Raw genomic sequence first — 20505 nt, 5'->3', positions numbered from 1 at the left:
CGCGTCTCCCCGCGGTGGGAGGGCCCGGGAGCAGAGAGGCGGCGGTGCCYCCGCCCCTCGGCCCTGCGGAAGTGACGCGCGGGCGGGCGCTGCGCGGCGAGGCCGCCATGGGCAGGAAGGAGAGGGGTGAGCGGGGCTGGGGAGCGGCGCGGGCCGGGCCGGGCCGGGGGGCGCTGGGAGGGGCCGCTCACAGCTCCCGCTCTGCTCCCAGATAAGAAGAAGTCCAAGAAGCGCCATTACGATGACGACGAAGACGATGAGGACGAAGGCGCCGGGAAGGAGCCGCAGGAAGCGGTGCCGTCGGCGGCGGGGAAGCAGGTGGAGGAGAGCGGCACCAAGGTGGACGAGTACGGCGCCAAGGATTACCGGCTGCAGATGCCCCTGAAGGGCGACCACGCCTCGCGGCCCCTCTGGGTGGTGCGTGCGCGGGGGGCGCTGGGGCTGCCCTGTACCCGAGGGTGGGATGAGCGGGGATCGCTGCGGGACACGGAGCGGGCCGGGAGCGGAGTGWGCGGGGGGAGAGCCCCGGGGTCGCTTGGAGCGGGGTTCGCTGCTGTTCGGGGCGGGTGCGTCCCCTGCAGTGCTTGTGCGGCGACAGCCTCGACGGGAGCCCCCGGCAATGCGCAGGRAATTGCTCCAACTCCAGCAGCCTCCAGGCAGGGTCCCCGCAGTGCCCGGGCAGGGCGCAGGAGCATCTCAGGGAGGGCTGTAGGACAGCGCGTTGGCTGATGACACGGGAGGGTTCTGTCACTGCAGTGACACAGCAGCARGGTTTGTATGTTGGAGTGAAACAGCTTTAAGGCAGGCTGGCCTCATCYTCTGTTGTTTTCTCTGCATTTTAAAAGGGTCATCAATGAATTTACCCAAGGTTTGGTCAGTGATGCAGCATCTAGGGAAGAGTTGGTTGCCCAGACAGCATCTGCAGGGTGCCTGTCACTGAGTRCAGTGACACCCAAGTGCCATAACGTGTCTTTCATTCATTTATTCATGCATTCTGTGTAAAATGAGCAAGGAGTTCTGTTTTTCTGGCGAATGGGAGTTTGCCTTTATTCAAGCAATTTGTTTAGCATTAAGAAAGAAGGAATACCTCAGTATGTCAGTTTGGAAAAGCTGTTGATCTGGGCGTTTATTCATGGTGCTATGGAAGGGACATGGACAAATCAGTGCCTGGACTGTGTCAGGAGACAAAAGTTATGTGCATTGTAACTTCATTATAAGATTTAGTTCAGCTAACACTGTTGCTGACTGTTAGCAATTCAGCTAACAATGCCTTCAGCATTTCTTTTTATTTCTGTAGGCTCCTGATGGCCATATATTTCTGGAAGCCTTTTCTCCAGTTTACAAGTATGCACAGGACTTTCTGGTTGCCATTGCTGAGCCTGTGTGCAGACCCACCCACATCCACGAGTACAAGCTGACTGCTTACTCCCTGTACGCTGCTGTGAGTGTGGGCTTACAGACCAGTGACATCACCGAGTATTTGCAAAAACTCAGCAAGACTGGTGTCCCAGATGGAATAATTCAGTTTATCAAGGTGAGGCAATTTTAGTGGCCTTGGAAATACATGTCTTGCTGCTAATAAATTCCTTTCCTGCTGCATCTGCCTAATTGGCTTATTGTTTTTTAATCATTCATGGTTTTTGACTGTCTTATTCTTCTATCACTGTTTCAGGAGAACATTATATTTTTTCTGCCCTTTTACAATGCATATTTCTGCATACATACTATTTCCACAATATATCCTGTGTGGGATTTATAATAAAAAAGTACACCCTAGTGCCTGTAGGAGGAGACACTGCAGATAAACGTTTTGTGATGATGTGGGCTTCCCCACAAAGATGTAAAGCCACTTCAATGTTTGGTCCTAGACATGCAATCTCCTTTTTGCATGTTCCTAACTACAGCTCTGTTTGTTTGTAGCTGTGCACTGTCAGCTATGGGAAGGTGAAGCTGGTTCTGAAACATAACAGGTAAGTGGCTTCTTTCTTAGCTCTTGTGGCARGAGGTCCTCCAAATGCACACCAGTGCATGAGTGAGTGCTCTCAGGAGCTCTGGGGTATCACACCTCCCAGCTGAGTGTAACAGCTCTCAAGTATCACTTCTACAGCTTTTGCAAATACTTAATACATTAGCTGATGACTTATGTTTGGCTATCCTGAGCAAGTGYGGGTTGTTGTCACGTTTTTTAAAGTAGGTTGCAAWTTTTTTTTTAATGTGGTGGCTTGTTTCTTTATTACTTGGACCTGCATTATGTCCTTGAGGTTTTCAAATTATTGTTTTCTTCCTTCCTTCCTAATGTACATTACCCTGGTTAGACAAGTTTTCCACAGCTGTCCTGCAGTCTTGTATATTCTGACTTGTGTTCTGTTATTCCGGAAAGATAAGCAAATCCAGTGGCAAGAGGTAGGTGCTTGTGTCTGGGTTCAATCTGATTTGTTTTAAAGCTAGATTATAATGCTGGAAGGGGCCTGAAGAAAGCTCATRTTTTAGCTGTCATATCTGGCCAGTGTCATCATTGAGGAATCTCCAGGATACACTGGTTTTAAGTTTGGGTTTTTTTTGGCTTTTTTTGGTGCTGTGGACAGGACTTGAAAATGCCATTGTTTTCACAAACTCACCTCAGTTCAATCTAAAAACAATTAACTTTGCTTGCATGTCACAAGTAAGATGTGAGTGAGAGGTCTGTATGAGCAGTTCTGCTGGAGTTTTGCCAYTCATGTTATATTAGAGAACATTTGAGAAGATGGATTAATAACTGCACAGTACATGATACTTTTGGTATGAGGCATCTTTTAAAAATTTTGGTTGCTAATATGTTGTTTTTCTTTTAATTAACATCCCAAGATTGGATGCTTGAGAGTGCATCTGGGACAGCTATGCATTTAATCATCTGTGCCACTTTTCCTGTGAGTTATTCAGTTGATTAGTTCATAAAAAATGTTTTCCTTTATTGATTAATTTTAGGTATTTTGTGGAAAGTACCCATCCTGATGTCATTCAGCAGCTTCTGCAAGACCATGTAATTAAAGAATGTCGCCTGAGAAATGCTGAGGGTGAAGAGACAGAGCTCATTACTGAGACATTCACAAGTAAATCAGCGGTATGTCCAGCCATCTTCTAAAATTACTGCAGTGACTGGAGGTAAACTCTTGAGTAGTTTGTGATTATTGTTTGTTGTATCAGCTTTGTTCTGCCAGCAGCAAACTTTCCCTCTTTAATGAGCCCAAATCCGAGGGGAAGAGGGGAGCCAGTGTGTCTCTAATGAAACCCTTGGTGAAAATTCATGTTGTTCTTTTTCAGATTTCCAAATCCAGTGAAGGTGGCCTTGGTCCATCAACTTCACAGGGAACAGATGCTCAGAATAAGCCAGAYGTCCCAGCTGACTTATTTGAGTTTTATGAACAGATGGACAAAGATGAGGAGGAGGAGGAGGAAACGCAGACCGTGTCCTTTGAAGTCAAGCAGGTATGATATTGCACATAAGCACATAAAGCATGAGAACTTACTAGGCAATACTGTGGCTATTCATTTGCTACGGGAGGTCCCTGGAAGTCGTTAACATTTCTTTTCTTTTACTTTTCAAAATTTTAGAATCTTAGAGGGTGGCAGGCTGGCGTTGTTCCTTCCCAGCCTGCAAAGCGCAGTGCTCACAGGCCAGAGAGGCTCCAGTGACTCAGGGAAATTTCATCACATGTGGCTGAGTATTACTTAGTGCAAGACCAGTGAGAATTCAGTGGAGGTCTGCTTTCAGAGAACTTTTTTTTTCCCTTTTTTTCCCTCCTGCTTTTGTTTTGTCGTTCATGGTTGCAGAAGGAACTCTTTCTTGGTGGTTCCAATTTCGTCACTTGCGATGGGGTGCTGAAGGTTGGAGCACAGTCCTTGCTTGACATTCAGAGAGCTTCTATAGAATTTCTCAAGTTGTTTTTKGATTTGGTGGTTCTAATGATACCTTAGTGGGAGAAAAGGGAATTTAAAAAAGGATAACTTAGTAGCTGTTTTGTTTATATGAAAAAACTAACCCAGACCAAGGTGATTGATTCATCTTGTCATTGTCTTGAAATAACCCCCGTGCAGGATACAGAGGTTTTCAGAGTAACAGATGTGCAGCTTTGGGTAGCACAGAGAACCTTTTGTGTCTGTTACTGGACTCTGTTGCTGGACTTCACGGTGTAGGTTAGTCATTGCTGGGGAAGCAACAATCTGAGCTGAATGTGTCATGTTCTGCCTAAAGAGCCCTCTCTATTTTTTTTTTAACTGTTATTTAAAATGTTTGAGAGGAGGGGGTGATCACAGGTAAAGTTCCCAGAATAAACCTTAATTCTTTCAGACTTCCTAAGCATAAAAAATAAATGAAACTTCACTTGGTACTATATAGCCTAGTTGTTTTTAAGGTGAAAAATATTAATTCAGTTGTGGAGAATTTATCAACTGAAACTTTGTTTCCTCTTCAGGAGATGATTGAAGAACTTCAGAAGCGTTGTATCCATTTGGAGTACCCCTTGCTGGCAGAATATGATTTCAGAAATGATTCTGTGAATCCTGATATTAATATAGATCTGAAACCTACTGCTGTCCTCAGGCCCTATCAAGAGAAAAGCCTGAGGAAGATGTTTGGGAATGGACGAGCCAGGTCTGGTGTTATTGTCTTGCCATGTGGTAAGTTTCTGGGTTGGTACTTAGAGAATTTTTTCTTTATTTGCCTGTAATAAAGTGAATTCCAAAGATGACAGCTGCCTGGATTTCAGACAGTAGCAGGGACTGTTCTGGTCCCAATATGCAGAGTCCTGGTGGGTTTATYGAGCAGGTGGTGAGGCTGTGCTGARGGAGASCCAGGWCACAGAGCTGTTGRTGTCCAGCAGGGGCTGAGGAGCTGGGGAGCAGCTGTGCTGCCTTCACATTGCCAGTCGTGCTTCCACTGTGCCCTCTGCCACTTCTGCTCACCTTCCTTCATGTGAAATGTAAAGCTGTTGGCATTGGAATTTTCCCTTGGCTGGGAATAGAGAAACTGGGAGGAGATGGGAATACAAAGGTGGCATAAAGGGGTCATGCAAGGAAGCAAAGAGCAGGKGAGTTTGAGACAGAAATGAGAAACATACAGACTGAGAACATCCTACAGAAATTGGGGGGAAAAGGAACAAACAGGAGACTCGGTATTGGGGGAGGAGGAGGCACGTGGGAGAGGTGGTGAGGGCCTGAGAGTGTGTAATGGATGCTGGGAGAAGTGTGAAGAATGGGAAGATTTAGGAACTTGCTTTGTGGGGGAATGCACATAATTTGCAGGGACAGAGGAATCGATCACCCCTAGGGAAGCTTTCAGTAGCCACCTGTAATTTAACATTCTTTTGAAAAAGCATTAAAATGATTGCTTCTAATTGTCAAAGCCATTGTTTACAATTATTTTCTTGAGGARATAAGAGTTGTGTCTAGTAGACAATCTGTTTTTTTAAGAAGCAAATGCTTGATCTCTTTAGGATTATTGTAGCAAAGAAACAACAAAAGAATTTACCTTTGCATGATTTCATATCCTCTCACAGTTTTCCTTTGCTCTTTTGTTTTGTTTCCCTCCCACTCCAGTGGTGTTTGAGAGGTGCCTAATGAGTGTCACTTGTGCCCTGCAGGTGCTGGCAAGTCTCTGGTGGGAGTGACGGCTGCGTGCACCGTGCGCAAGCGGTGCCTGGTGCTGGGCAATTCCGCCGTGTCTGTGGAGCAGTGGAAGGCCCAGTTCAAGATGTGGTCCACCATCGACGACAGCCAGATCTGTCGCTTCACGTCTGATGCCAAAGACAAGCCCATTGGCTGTTCTGTTGCCATCAGCACATATTCCATGTTGGGGCACACAACAAAAAGGTCCTGGGAAGCAGAGAGAGTAATGGAGTGGCTCAAAAGTCAAGAGTGGGGCCTTATGATACTGGATGAAGTCCATACTATCCCTGGTAAGGACAGGGTGTGCMAACCTTCCATRTTGCACRCRTTGTTAATGTTCCTCTGCTCTTTTAGAAGTGGTATTTTGTTGTTGTTCTTATGATCAGTGTAGTGAGTAAACCCATGRCTTAGAGTTTTGAGACAAGTAAACTGCCTTGTTCTACTTCTCTTTTTTCTTTTTTYCCCTCTGATAYAGTTTAGCTGAYGACTAGTTKTCTGAAACYCTYYAAATTAGACACTGTATTTTCTCTAATGGCAGTGTAAAGCACAAGTTCCTCTATGTTGGTTGATGAAGTGCTCCTAAAATACCTGAATTACATTTGCRTAATTTTGCTGTAGATGTATTTCAACAGAAGAGGAATTCATCTGCCTTCTCTTCTTAGATACAGTGGCACTGCAGGCCAGCTTTTAATATCTATGAGTAACCATAGTGATTACCATCCAGAAATAACTGTTGTCTTTGAAATTGGCATGTAATTGAGATCTAGGCTAATGGAAAGCAATAATGTCATATAAAAGTGTCGGTGGAATAATCCTGGATAAAMATACCACCCAGGATTCTGTTAGCTACTCAACCTTATTCTCATTTGAATATAATTTGGTGTCTACCAAAGTAATGGATTTCAGAAGTAGATCTCARTGATTAATTCTCAGTTTATCAAAGTAGCACAATGCTGGTACTGTACTGTCACTTTTTTTCTTGTGTGCTTTCACAGAAATGAAGGTATAGCATCTGCTCTGTGGTCTCTGACAATACTGAAGATGAGTAATGCTGCCATATCCTGCAAGTCCTGAATGTGGCAGTCAGCCATGAGTCTTTGTGTCGTAGTTCTTTCTAGGAAATAATATAGACCTAAACCAAGCCATGTAACCTCTGAATATATTAATTTTCTCTTGGGAAATTGGAAATAATAAAGATGCCAGAAGGTTTACTGGGATTTTCAGAGTACACTTGACAATGCAAACTAAACTGCAATCACTGCGAAGTTTTGCTATAGCACAGATTTGTTAGTAGTGTATGTGGAATGGGGTAAAATTTCCCAATGCTGTGCTTGCTTTATGTTCAGGGGTTGATGCAAATGTCTTTTAAAGTTGCAGTATTTGTCTTCTAAAACCATTCAGGAAAGTTAACAAAAAATTTGTCTTGGATTTCTTAGCAAAAATGTTCAGACGTGTGCTCACTATTGTACAAGCTCACTGTAAACTGGGGCTGACTGCTACCCTGGTCAGAGAAGATGATAAAATTGTTGACCTGAACTTCCTGATCGGACCAAAGCTCTATGAAGCCAACTGGATGGAGCTGCAGAACAGTGGCTACATTGCTAAAGTCCAGTGTGCTGAGGTGATGATCTGCTTTTTGATACTATTAGTGTTTAATTAGTATGCTTAGAACTTTGCAAAAAATTCTTGCAACTCTTAAAACAAAGAAGGATAGTAGAAATTTTAAAAAACATAGGAAAACACCTGCTTACTTCAAGCCTGAACCATATGAGTGTGAAACTTGAAAACATAGGACTGGATCTCACCATTCTTCCCAGTATAATGGTGTGACCTCTGTTCTTTCCAGCATAAGGATGAGATGTAAGTCTGTATCAAAAGAAGTGAAAATCTTTCACACAGGCCTATCAGAATGTTAAARTAATCTCTCTGGGTCAGACTAAAAGGCTAACTTAATGTATTGTCTCTAATTGACATAGAAGATGCTTAAAGAAGAGTATAAATTTCTCTGAGCTCTCCATTAYTGACAATGTTTTCATGTAAACATTAGCGGATTGCATTTTCATGAACTTGTCTGATCTCCCATTGAATGGAAGTAAAGATTTAGCAGCTGCAGTGTGTTATGGTAGACTTTTATGAATGTTTCTTGTCTGCTTGGGGTTTTTCCTTCCTCTATTGTTTGTCAGGATTTTCTGTCTTTTTGTTGTTTGTTGGTTTGGGTTTTTTCTTTTGTTGTTATTATTGTGGGGTTTATTTTGAGCCTGTCTTGCTAATTTCATGCAATTCTCCCTAGCTCTGGTACTGGAATAAAAGATGAAGATGCAGGTCAGCTGTTCTTCTTTTGAACACTGTGCAAACTGGAGGTTGTAGAATGAAAAAAAACCACTGTCTTGAACTCATAGAATGCAAGTGAAAGGCATTTGGAAAATATCTGTTGAAGGGAGAGTAACCAGCCCTCAAATTCAGATTTGCATTTAGGCCCTTTGGTTAGTTCTGCCTTGTGAGGGTAGTTCTGCCCTTTTGTCATTGAAAAGTGAAGCATCAGCTACTTTTTGTTCTGAAAGATGGGAAAATTCTACAAGTTTAAATTCCTTAGGCCGATGTTTTGAACTAACATTTGATGGCTCTATCAGAAGCAAAGAACAAAAAAGCCTGGTATTGATGGCTGATAAATAAAAAGCCCAGTATTGATGGCTGATAAATAACAAGTCCAATACGTGCACAACTGCCTTGCATATTGGTTTGGGTTTTTTGACATGTTGAGGAGTAGCACCATAAATCAACGTTAATCAACTCCCCACAGCCAGGGGAGGTGTCTGGCTCACTCTTTAAGTGCAGTTCTTCCCAGGTGGCCGGAGAAAGCAGTGTTCATGTTTTGTAGGGTGGGTCATGGTCATTGCAGGTGTAGCTCTTTAAATGCTCTAAAAGAGAATGAGTAGCACAATTTAAAAAGTTACACGAAGTTTAAAAAAAGAGAACAAACCTGTTCTTTACCTRTACTTTCAGGGTTTTGTAATTTACAAATAATCCCCTTTTGGAGCAGTCATACTAAGTCTGGATTGGAGTGCATGTCCTGCAAAATGTAAAAACGAAAATATCATTGGAATGAGAAACAGATCTTACCCATTTGCCAATCCAGAAGAGAGTGCAAATAGAAAATATATTGGGTTTGTCATGTAGTCAGAGGCRTTGTGCAACAGATAAAATTCTATACTGCAGTCAAATATTGAGTATTTGTAGCTTATTGTCACTTCAATGTMATTGTCTTCTGATTCTAGAATTTTAGGTCTCGTGTAGACAGCACACAGTAACAACAGAGTCTATTCGGTGGATACATTTATTTTTGTTACAGTCATGGGATTGAAAAAACATCATCTAGCATTTGACTCACTGGAAAAAATATTTTCAAACAAAAAATTAGTTCTTCACAGTACAGAATTATTCATGTTGTTTAAAKACACTTGTGTAAATTGTCATTAACTTCCTTACCCGAATGGTGGTTAAGAAACAGGCTTTTCTTGCAGTATTTTGTTAATTTCTGTTGTGCTGTGGATATGAGGGAATAACCCATGTACAACAGAGTGAATGGTTCCTAAATTATGTGCTGTATGGGTAGTGTCACATGCTATCAGTAATGTAATTTCATTGACTTAAACTTAATAATTTCTTCTTTTTTCATGCTACGGAAGAAAATAAGCCTAGACTTACTGAAATACTATGGTAGTTATTTACATGATGAAACAATTGCCTAGAGAAGTTTGTTGAAAACTTTCAATCAATCTTACTATTTTGGAAGTTCTGGACTCAATAGGTGTTAAAATAATGGTCACTCCTTTGTGGGTTTATRAAGAAAGATGGGTGAATTTGTTCTTTAATGAAGACAAAATGTGTCTGAGCTTTCAAAGTATGGATGAAAATTATTATTTATGGGAAAAAGTTTTGACTGCTGTGAAAGGGAGATTGCACAGAGAGTTCATTCCCTTAATTACTGCTTTATAAAAGTAGTAGCGTTCAGTAAATTATTTAAGTGTGAACATAAAGGAACTATCTTTCAGTTTTGTTCCAGTTCCACTGCCCATTTCTGTCATGGATCTTAATGCCAAAACATTTTGGAACATTGAAATGTTGATGAGGTTAAATGGSTTTTGGTGGTTCAGGAGACTTCACTGACAGATGACTTTCATTTTGGTACAGAAATGACTGTGTTGAAATCTGTGGCCTGCACTATACAAAAAGTCCTAATGCATTATCATCCCCCAATATCCTTTTAATTCCCACTGGGATTAAATAAGTAAATAACAGATCATTACTTTGTCTGTATGTGTGTTTTCTAATTGTAGGTCTGGTGCCCAATGTCACCTGAATTTTACAGAGAATATGTAGCTATCAAAACAAAGAAAAGGATACTGCTCTACACCATGAACCCAAATAAATTCAGAGCCTGTCAGTTCCTGATTAAGTTTCATGAGCGACGGAATGATAAAATCATCGTCTTTGCTGACAATGTGTTTGCACTGAAGGAATATGCAGTCAGACTTGGGAAGTAAGTGTTCACAACCAACAATGGCACCATTGTTTTCCTTCTTCCATGGCAATTTCCTTGCAATCTCACAGCTTTCAGTAGTCTTTGATATTTTTTGGTAATGCTTTAATTCCAGTTCTCCTGCATAAAAAGCTTAGAAGGGTATTTTTGGATGGGCCTTATTGGCACTGCAACATGATTTTGGTGTTTGAAAASAATTTCTGTTTAGAATTTGTTTCAGAAAAGTTTACATCCAGAATTTGTGTGAAAGATTTAGTATTTTTCCAAATTATTATTATCCCATGGAAAAATGAGGGGCTTTTAGAAATATCACTAGAATGGATGGTAGCTTCCCCTGTCTGTCTGAGACAAAGATTTTCAAATATATATGCTCTAGATCTTTCAAAATGTTCTGAAACCCAGGGCCTTCCTCTTYAGGTTCTCAAAACGTTTTCCCCTTGTCTAAAGAAACTAAGACAAGGTTTTTTGGGGTATGTGCTGTACTAGTGCACTACCTAGAACTGCTATAATTGTTTAGTAAACAAAAGGATGTTTCTCCCTAGAGTTCCTCAGTTACCTTAAATGACTGTAACATGAGTGCAGTTATGGGAGGTTGTGCAAACATGCTTTAATGAGGGGTCAGCATCAGTCTGTTGGTAGGATTTGGGGAGGGGTGATCAGGGAGAGTTTGTCAGGATCAGACATAGAGCAATTATTGGGAAACATAAGCATAGAAGCTCGCCTCATCCTTCTTTGACAAGCCCAAATAATGCCTTGCTTGCTGGAAGCTGTGGGGCATTTTGATAGTGTATGATTTYACGTCTAGGAATTTCAGCACTACTCCTTAGCAAAACCACAAACAAGCCTTACACTTTCCAAAATTYGTGATCAGTTCTGACTGCAGTTTAAGGGCCATGTTGTGCTGGCATGCTGTGACATCAAATAGCAAGCAGAGCTAATGGTGCTGGATGAATTCCAACAGCCGTGGTCTCTTTCATAATTTGTTTAATCTGTCTGGACAGAGATTAGCTGTAATGATGCCTCTGGAATGTCTCTAGCAATGTTCAGTGCACCACAGACAAAGCCTTTAGCCCAGGCAATGCYAAGAGCAGGGGATGCTATGGAGCACAGCAGTTGTAAGTGGGGTAGATGCTGTGGAAGTGTGGCAGGAAAACCTGTTAAAGAAATAGAAGGTGCACCCTTTTTTCTGGAGTGAATTCTCTTTCTCGCGTAATTTATGGAGCTCCAGGTTATCCAGCTGTTGCTGTTAGAAAGKAAGCTTGCAGTGCTGGACAAAGGTGAGGGAGCCTTTGTTTTAAGCAGAGAGTTTTSTATCAGTTTGCTGTGAGCAGGCTAAAACAAAGGGAACTGTTGGTTTGTKCAGGGCAGGAATTAGGGGTGTAGAGAAGAGAGCAGCCTGGTTGGTACAGCAGGAGTGCTGTGGCTCTGCCCAGCAGGAGCACAGTTCACACTGCCATTCTCATGGCCTGACGGAAGCCCCCTGTGCGGGGTGGGTGGGCTCCCGGATGGGGGGAGAGGTGGCCACRGTCTGGCTGCCTCTGCTGGCTCCTTCCTTAACCCCCTTGCCCTTGGTRGGGGGGGACCATCAGGGAAATACCATGCACATGACAGGAATTATTTTGACTGCAATTTTTTGGGGCCACAGAACTCAAATTTGCCAGCTTTCACTCTGTCATGGGTCTGTCAGCCACCATTCATGTATATTCATGTATGTGCAATACTAAATGAAAAATTGGATCTTGGTTCCTTGAGTTAGAAATAATGTATGGAAATGTGAACAAAACAGTAATTGGAAAACTTAACTCCTATTGTTGGGAGATGCTTGCTAACCAGCATTTGGAAAAGTAGTGCAACAGATGACAAAGCAGGGATTCTGCTGTCGTGCATGCCATTCACTTTTTATGTGGGCTTTGCTCTTTCTAGATTTTGGTTTTTTAACTTTGCCTAGGCAGGAATAAAACAGCCAAACCCTGGAAAATTCCAAGTAGTCCAAGTTACTCATGAATTCTGTGGGTGACTGAGAGTTTCTATGACCCTTCAGGATTGAGACATTAAATGTTCCATGATATTCATTGTCAAACATTAGAAACCGTAGGTAAAATGCCACTGTGAGCTGCTCATGAAATGTTTGGGGCCTTTTCTCATTTCAGTAGGCCCAGAAGGTATTAGAAGGGGCAAGAGGTTAGCTTTAAAAGCAAAAATAATTTTCCCAGAACAACACCCAGCAGCCCATTTGTGACACCCAGCAAGTCCTTGATAGAGAAGCCTGGATTTTCAAGTATTTAAATAGGAAGCAAAGGTTGCAGCTGTCAATGTGCTAACTCAGTACATTTGAGGAAAAAAAACCTCTTTATTTTAACAGCTGCCTTCAGTCTTTCATGTAGGCTTAGCAAATGTGTTCAGTCTGTTGATATGAAGCTTCATTGGTGCATGTAATTGCAAAACATTTGTAACTGTCAGAATTTCTTTGTGGCTCACTGGGTTGCTGCAGAGGGTTCCACAAACCCCTGGGCAGCTGCCACGAAGAGGCAAACAAGCTAAAAGTAAACTGAAATCTCTACCAAAATCTTGTTTGTTTTCATACCTGCTCAAATGTGTACTGCACTCCCTGCTGTGGTGCCTCATAAGAAATGAGTGAGAAATCTTGAATTTATTTATTTGCATATGTTGTGTTCTTTTCAGACCCTAYATCTATGGTCCTACTGCACAAGGGGAAAGAATGCAAATTCTACAAAACTTCAAGCACAATCCAAAAATCAACACTATTTTCATTTCCAAGGTGAGTGAGAACATTCACTGTCCTTGTGTCTATCTTCAGAGGGAACTTKAACAGTCAGCTGCACATGCATGGTGTACATTTGACATCTTTGTATCGCAGCTGACAAAAAATGCTGTGCTTTGTATTTGGTGTTGGCTGGGGTTGTGTGGAAATAAGAGACTGCTCAGAGGCTGCTGCTCTGTTGCAGGTAGGGGACACGTCCTTCGATCTGCCGGAAGCCAATGTTCTCATTCAGATTTCATCCCATGGTGGGTCRCGAAGGCAGGAGGCTCAAAGACTGGGACGAGTGCTCAGAGCCAAAAAAGGTGAAAGAGGTGGTGGTTGGGCTCTGGGCCTTGGATCGTAGTATCCTAGAGCAACAGAGAAACTGGACGTTCATGAGGTTTCTTCATACCATCCTTGGATTGTGTTTTAGTCAAAGAGAATATACCTATACATCAGTGAATTGAAATGAGCCATCTTCTGGGTCAGTAAACTTAGTGATGASAAAATTTCCAAAGGACAAAACAAGCTGAAAGAAAACTGATTTTTTGTTCTYAGGCAGTTCTTTCACTTTTTCATTCCTTGATATTTTCTTCAAYGTGAAATTGTTTGTAAATAATTATAGAATAAGAAGCAAGCTTCTAGAAATCACATTTTTGGTCCTGCAGATTACTTGCTTTTAAAAACTGGTTTTTGACTTAACGTGTTTTTGTAAAACATGGCCAAAGGAATTACTTTATTTAGAAGAATTATTCTTAAAATATTTTCTACTCRGACTTAAGCTCTGCACACACTTATTTTATGTACAGTTTGTGCTTGTTAGAGGTGAGGTGTTAYTTGAAAATGCAAACAAAACCCATGTTAGTGAATTGACAAAGTCTTAGTGAAACCCTGGATTTTAAAAGAGAACCCTGTTACCAGGGCAACAGACCTAAAGGACATAAGAGTGAAAAAATAAATTATACACAGCCTTGTATATGCTGGTCTTCAGATAGTTCTATGAATTCTTTACTAAGTATCTTTGTCTAGCTTTTTAAATTCAAAACCACTGCAAATTCTAGTATACATGGATAAAACTTCTCTATTTCTGTTGAACCTTTTTGACATGCACTGCAATCCTTGCTCCTGACTTTTTAAGTTTTACTATGTCAAGAAGTGAAAACAATTTTATCTTTCACCTTGCCTAGCAGAATAAAGCAGCAGKTTCTTCTTAGAGCACCTGTGTGATTGTGCTAGTCTATATTTTCTTTTCCGTTTCTGTCTTTTCACCTATCCTTAAGTTATTAGGAACAAAAGTAGGAGTTTCCATGCTGTGTCAGTCACTTTACGCAAGGTCTGGGTGCAGCTAAACAATGCAAAACCACCTGTTTTCAGTATTTATTCATGTGTTGTTTTTTGTTGCAGTGTTCCAAATGGAAAAAATCACTGAGTGCTTTTGTCTCCTAGGCATGGTTGCAGAGGAATACAATGCCTTTTTTTATTCCCTCGTATCCCAAGACACTCAGGAAATGGCATATTCAACAAAACGGCAACGGTTTCTTGTAGATCAAGGTTACAGCTTCAAGGTAACTTGTCCCTTATAGTTATTATGCTTGGGGCCTAAGAATGTAATTTTCATGTTGTATAATGTTAGTATTTAGTCCAGTACTTGAGAATTCCWGTTGTGGAATGCATTAATGAAGGCTTTTCTCACAAGCGAGAACTGCTCCAGTGTTGTGTTATCATCTGTATTATTGTGAGGGYAGATAGAAGTAGCTTTGTACAGCTTCTGGAAAGGTTAAGTGTTGTAATTTCAAACCAKGCACCCTGCAGAGTGAAGTGTGTGTTCTTTCATGGTTGGTTTATGTTTGTGCTGTTCAGTTGTCCCTCTGTGCAGGCCTCCCATTACACATTATCACATGCATAAAGCTTGGTGCTCTTGTCAGAGTGGGCAGCAGCAATTTAGACAACTTGMAAAACTTAAGAAATGACAAATTTCCAAAGACCTTCAGTCTCGGACTAGTATTTCTTTGTGTCATCTTCTTCCAAACATAATATCTCATTTCACCAAAGCTCCTCTGTTTTATAGATTCCATGGTGTATCTCATTTATTTTTCTATTAATGCATGGACTGCCCCATATGCTCACTGTTAGGCTGTTAAAGGCAGCAAAGGTCATGGTAGCTCTTGGGTTTAGGTAAATTATTCCTTTACAAAACTGAGGCTCACTGCTCTGATTAGAAGTCTTCCGAGTGAGTATTGCTGAGAAGAATAAAATTAAAGCCCTTACATCTGGCTGTTCAAGAGCTTGTCTCTATCGGGCACCAGTACCCGACATCCCCCTGAAATGCTGGGCTGGAGTAAATCACTGTTTGGAAAGAGCAGCCCATTGAAGAGTGCTCTAGAAACAGACATGTCACAATCTTTAGAGGTGAAAACCTTGTTCTCCTTTGTAGTGAATGTGTTTCAACAAAGTTGTAGATTAGTGCTTAGCTGCAACTAATTACAGTACATGCATCTATGCARYTATAGCCAAGATTAGAGCAATCCCTTTACTTTTATTTGAATGCCTTGGATTCTAGAACTAAGAAAGAGGTTAAAAATAAAAGGATTTCATTTTGCAAGGAAGGAGCTCCTAGTCCATGGAGCTTTGGTGTAATGTGGGACAAAAGCAGTTCAAGTGGCCAGCTGAGTGTCTGGGGCAACATTTTTGCTGACCAGTACTGGAATGTTCTTTATTTGCAGATGAGAAGCAAAACATTAGAATATCTATTTTCTTCTGTTTGCCAAACTTAGTCATAGCTGGCATCAAAGAATAATAGGGCTGAAAGAAACTTCAAAAAAAACACATCTATTGTGTTTCTTCATTCCAAGCAAGGATGAACTATGTGTATATCATTCCCAGCAGATGTCTGCCTTCTTAGTCTTCCAAATAGGGAGACTCTACCTCTTCTTTGGGTAATTATTTCAATGCTAATGTCCTCTCCTTCAGAATTTATGCTCCTAAATAACTAAAAATTCATTACTACTTTAGAGGGGCAACACTTTTTGTCTAGGAGTTACTTTCTTCTTGCCATCTATCAATAGCTCTATTTATCGTTCATCAAAAAGAGAACTGGAGTAATAGYTTTTTGCTAAAACTACGTATCTTATCTTTGCTTCTTAAATATCAGCCTTAGTACAATTTACTSCTTACAGGATACTACTAGCTGGTACTTTTGGTTAGCTAACCAGTTCCCTCTGCTATACTGTGTTTTTGTTTAGAAGCCAAATGTAGGATATACTAAATTTTAAACCAGTAGCAGAAGAACTCTGTATATTAAAAATATGGTTAACTTTAAACAGGGCATCARTTGGACAGCTTAAGAGATGATGCATTGGGAATTCTTTCCATTCYATGAATCATGCTAGCGCTGTTTTGCAATCAGAGCTGGAAACAGGCACATGCAATTTAAAATAGATTTTTTGTGACTCTGTTTTTCTTTATTTGTGAGATGACCATAGCACATATCCTCCTAAATAAACATGGAGAACCTTAATGTTCCTTTAGCTATGTAGGAAAGATTGCTTCCATGAATGGATTCTTCAGGCTCAGACATTTCTCAGGAAAACATCCCTCTTCGAATTAGAAATTGCCAYGAATAATAACCCACAGTACTCATTATTCATTYCAGTGTTTCCCTACCCCATTTTTTTAAAAACAGTACTTGGCAGCTAATATGGATTTGTTTTACCTTAAACTTTATTTACAGTGGTTTTGTGATCTGCTGCAGCCCAGACTGCTAATTAGTTTCTACAGGTATTGACTCAAGAGGCAGAAAAGATGAGGAGGGGGGAACACTACATTATCAATAGCTGAATTGGAATGTCTTTCTCAAAACAGTGTCGAGTTTGGAACAGTGGGAAAACTGATTGTTATGTATAAAYATATGCTTACAGATGCATGTAACTACAGGGAAATTGCTTGTGAAATTTTCAAAATACCTCTAGTTAAGAAAGTAAGCTGCCTATTCCAAAGCTTTATAACAGAAGCTTGAGATCTTTTCAGTTCTTCAGAAGAGGACCCTTGTCAGCTGATGGACAGAGCCCATGGCTCTACATTGCCAGTAGGTCACACGAGAATTCCCAGGAGAAYAAACCTAACTGAAGTTATATCCAGTGTCTAAGTACTCAAAGGGTGGAGGAGTTCTTTTGCTCTGCCTCTGACGCTCTGTTGCAGGTTGCTGCACTGTCTCTCAACAGCTATACATCTCAACGTGTTTGGGTTTTTCCCCCCACTTCTTGAATGCTTCTTGCTAAAATTCTCCGTATCTGCAGAGCTAATGCATTAATTTTGTTAAGTATAGAGTACTAATTCTTAAATTAGACAAATCTAGAGCCTGCAGCATGACACTATCCATGCAGTAAGTTGAATATATATCTGAGCTATGTGTGCTTTGGTCAGGTTCTTGGTCAAGCTGGTATAAAACARCATTGTCATCCTCTGCCCAGAGCTTTCCTTTCTTCTTTTCATTTTCTTTCCACCCAGGGTTTGTCTTTGGCATTTTCATCTAGAATATAGTGAGAGATGAGTGTATGTATATGTGCATCACTTAGCAAGATTTTATATGTATCTGTGCTGTCTCTAGTGTGAAGTTGTTCCAGCCATTAATAAAAGTTGAAGGCAGTTCCAAATGGATATGRAATCAGAAATCCTTGTCTCAGTTTTCAATATCTAACAATGAGGAGGAAGAGCCCTCACCTTGTGGTGTGCTCTGTTTCTTAGGTAATCACAAAGCTGGCAGGCATGGAAGAAGAAGAACTTTCATTTTCAACCAAAGAAGAACAGCAACAGCTTCTCCAGAAAGTCCTGCAAGCATCTGACCTGGATGCTGAGGAGGAAGTGGTTGCTGGAGAATTTGGTTCAAAGTCAGCTCAGGTAATGAAGAATTCCTTGAAAGAGATGACCACAGGTGGGACAGAAGTGGACCATTTCACTTCCATCCAGTTCTAAATGTGATGTTGTAATTGATAATCTGGTATCTTTGTGAAACACTAGAGAACAGATTTTTTTTTTAATCTGCATTAGCCTTTAGCTATTGGAATAATTCACTTGTTGGGCACTTGGAAGAAATTAGACATGAAATTCATGTTGTTCTCCATCATATTTGAAGGAGAAGGTACCATCTATGATTACAGATTTGAAGTAAATCTTCTAAGTCACATGCAGTGAAAATACTTTTGAAACCTCTGATCACACACTACTGCACTTGTACTTGCAGGTGTCCCGTCGCACAGGCACCATGAGCTCCATGTCRGGAGCAGATGATACAGTGTACATGGAATACCACTCATCACGGAGCAAGGCATCTACAAACAAACACATCCACCCCCTGTTCAAACGCTTCCGCAAGTGACATCCTTCACTCGGGCGTTGTGTTGAAATTGTGGATCCATATCTTGTGTATGTAACTGAAAAGATGGAGTTGAAATTTATGACCTTTATGGTCCTTTAAAGGACGTTTTTTATGCATCTGTATAGCTACATGTTTACTTACCAATGTATGTGCTCTCATAGATGAATGGGAAAGCAAAGAAGGAACTAAATCCTACCATGGAAATATTTTTAAAGACTTCAAGATACAAGTATGTCACAGCACATACTTTTTTGTGTGCTCATTGTATTATGCCCTCATTTCCTCATGCCCAGAGGGCAGAAGCATACAGGCCACTTTGTTCAAGAGAAGTACTTGTCTGGTTTTCAGGGTAATTAATAGATTTTATTTTTATCAGCTGAAGATCCTTTTTTYAGAAGAGTCATGAAAAGGTTTTGTAAATGAAGTTTGTACTGATGTTTGAAATATTATTTATCTGATTATTGTGACTGCTCAACAATATACTGTTTTTCAAACTGCTTAAATAAAATCATTCAGTGAGCTGAACAAATCCCAAGAGGAGCACTTTACATTATATTTTTTAACTGAGAGCTAATTTATACTTGTGACTTGACCTGTATCAAAAGTCTAACGAATTGGTCAGAAATATTTTAGAGTTTGAAGGCAAGAGGAAAGAGGGACTCCATCTCCAAAGCATACTCAAGGAAAGCATTAGTAGTAAATACAAATAAATTCTGTGCTTGTTTTCCTCATTTTTCTTGCTACTGTTGAGAAGTTGCTCAAATAAAAGCTGTTTCTCTTGTTATTTATATCCTATTTATTAACCATGCAATAAAACCTTCGTAACGGCTAAACAGTGCAGTGTCACCACAGAAGTTATTACTGAATCAAAAAGCATTTTGCTTCTCACAAGATCAGTTGGAAGAATGTGTGAAGAAAATATTCCTAAGTTTGTTTTTTTTTTAATATAGACTGCAGTATAATTCTAGAAAATTGTAGGAGAAAGGGTTGGTGGTTTGTGGGAGGAGAATGCTTTTTAAATCTGCTTAATAATGTAAYGCTTTTGCTACTTGGTGTTGTATTATAAGGTGTTATTTCGCTGATTGTAGAACTATTGGAACAACCTCTGTTGGTTCAAAATAGTTCGGTAYAAATCTTTACTGTACTGGAAGGAGCATGTATGGTACAGCTGTCCTGATTATATGACAAATGTGCTTCAGAAGAACACTGAATTCTGTTTCTTATTGGCATGAATTCACAAATTGGGAATGTAGAAATATTGGAAGCATAATTGAAAACAGATGGTGCTTGGTTTTGGTCTCTGTATGAGAATCAGGTAATTTTTAAAAAGTGAACTGATCTGCTTCAGTTTAAACTTTGTTTAGGCTCTGAGCCTTACCCTGTAACACTTGGTTGTTTCTCTTGTGCTGAGTMTTCTGCCTCACAACCTGGAACCAGCCGTTGCAGTGCTTGAGTGGCTATTATAGAAGAGATAATTGTGCAGTATTCTGTTGCTGATTTCCTCTGCAGATAAAACCACTATTCTGATAGCAGTTTGGAACARTTCTAATGGCAAGTTAGTAGCAAAGTGGTAATTTAGTATAATGGGAGAGGCCTGTGACAGGTTTAGCTGAGCAAGTCAGGCAGTCTGTGTCCCTCTCCATAATTCTCTCATAAAAAGCTGTATTAATTGCTTTGGAACTATTCTCCACCTTTCATAACTTGAAAAAAAACCTCAACAATCTACTAAATGCAAAAGGCTTAATACTGATGTCTGTAATTGTGGAATTACTGGTAGTAGCCGCCTGTAGGACAGCACTCTAGATCTTGTGTAGTAAATCATGACTAATGATCTCACTCTTCTGAGTAATGTCTCTGTGTGGGATGCAGTACATTCAGCATCARGTAAAGCATAATAACTTTACGAGGTATGAATGACTCCGTGCATCAGTGATAGCATCTTGGTATTCAAACTTCAGAATTCATTACTTTGATATGATTAAGTGTGGTAATTACTGCCTGGTGTTACTGTAGGCTGTAGCGGAGTGGCAGAGTGGTGTGCATTTACTCAGTACAGCTRAGTACCATAACAGGGTCAGTCAGTTCTGCTTTCTGGGCAGGTTGGTCACTGAGGAACTGCTGGCTCCTGGGGTTTCTGTCCTGCTAGCCCCTCACTACCCCTGCACTCTGGCAGTGCACCCAAGGGTC

The 20505-nt window shown here is 40.8% G+C and overlaps 1 protein-coding gene across 1 annotated transcript; it reads left to right on the top strand.

Moving 5' to 3' along the window:
• Positions 1-44: 44 nt before the first annotated feature.
• Positions 45-20273, top strand: ERCC3 (ERCC excision repair 3, TFIIH core complex helicase subunit). Its single transcript, XM_057364775.1, has 15 exons — positions 45-126; positions 212-417; positions 1298-1534; positions 1921-1970; positions 2965-3100; positions 3301-3465; positions 4452-4656; positions 5619-5933; positions 7080-7264; positions 9981-10183; positions 12866-12962; positions 13150-13267; positions 14391-14509; positions 17688-17840; positions 18184-20273. Exons 1-15 carry the CDS (start codon positions 108-110, stop codon positions 18316-18318), a joined length of 2343 nt encoding a protein of 780 aa, XP_057220758.1. The 5' UTR covers positions 45-107; the 3' UTR covers positions 18319-20273.
• Positions 20274-20505: the final 232 nt, after the last annotated feature.

Source organism: Malurus melanocephalus, unplaced genomic scaffold (assembly GCF_030028575.1).
Source record: "Malurus melanocephalus ecotype Western Australia unplaced genomic scaffold, MMel_1.1 scaffold_42, whole genome shotgun sequence".
NCBI classification, from domain to species: domain Eukaryota; kingdom Metazoa; phylum Chordata; class Aves; order Passeriformes; family Maluridae; genus Malurus; species Malurus melanocephalus.
Note: the sequence above shows the minus strand (reverse complement) of the source record. Positions and strands in the feature narration are given on the sequence as shown.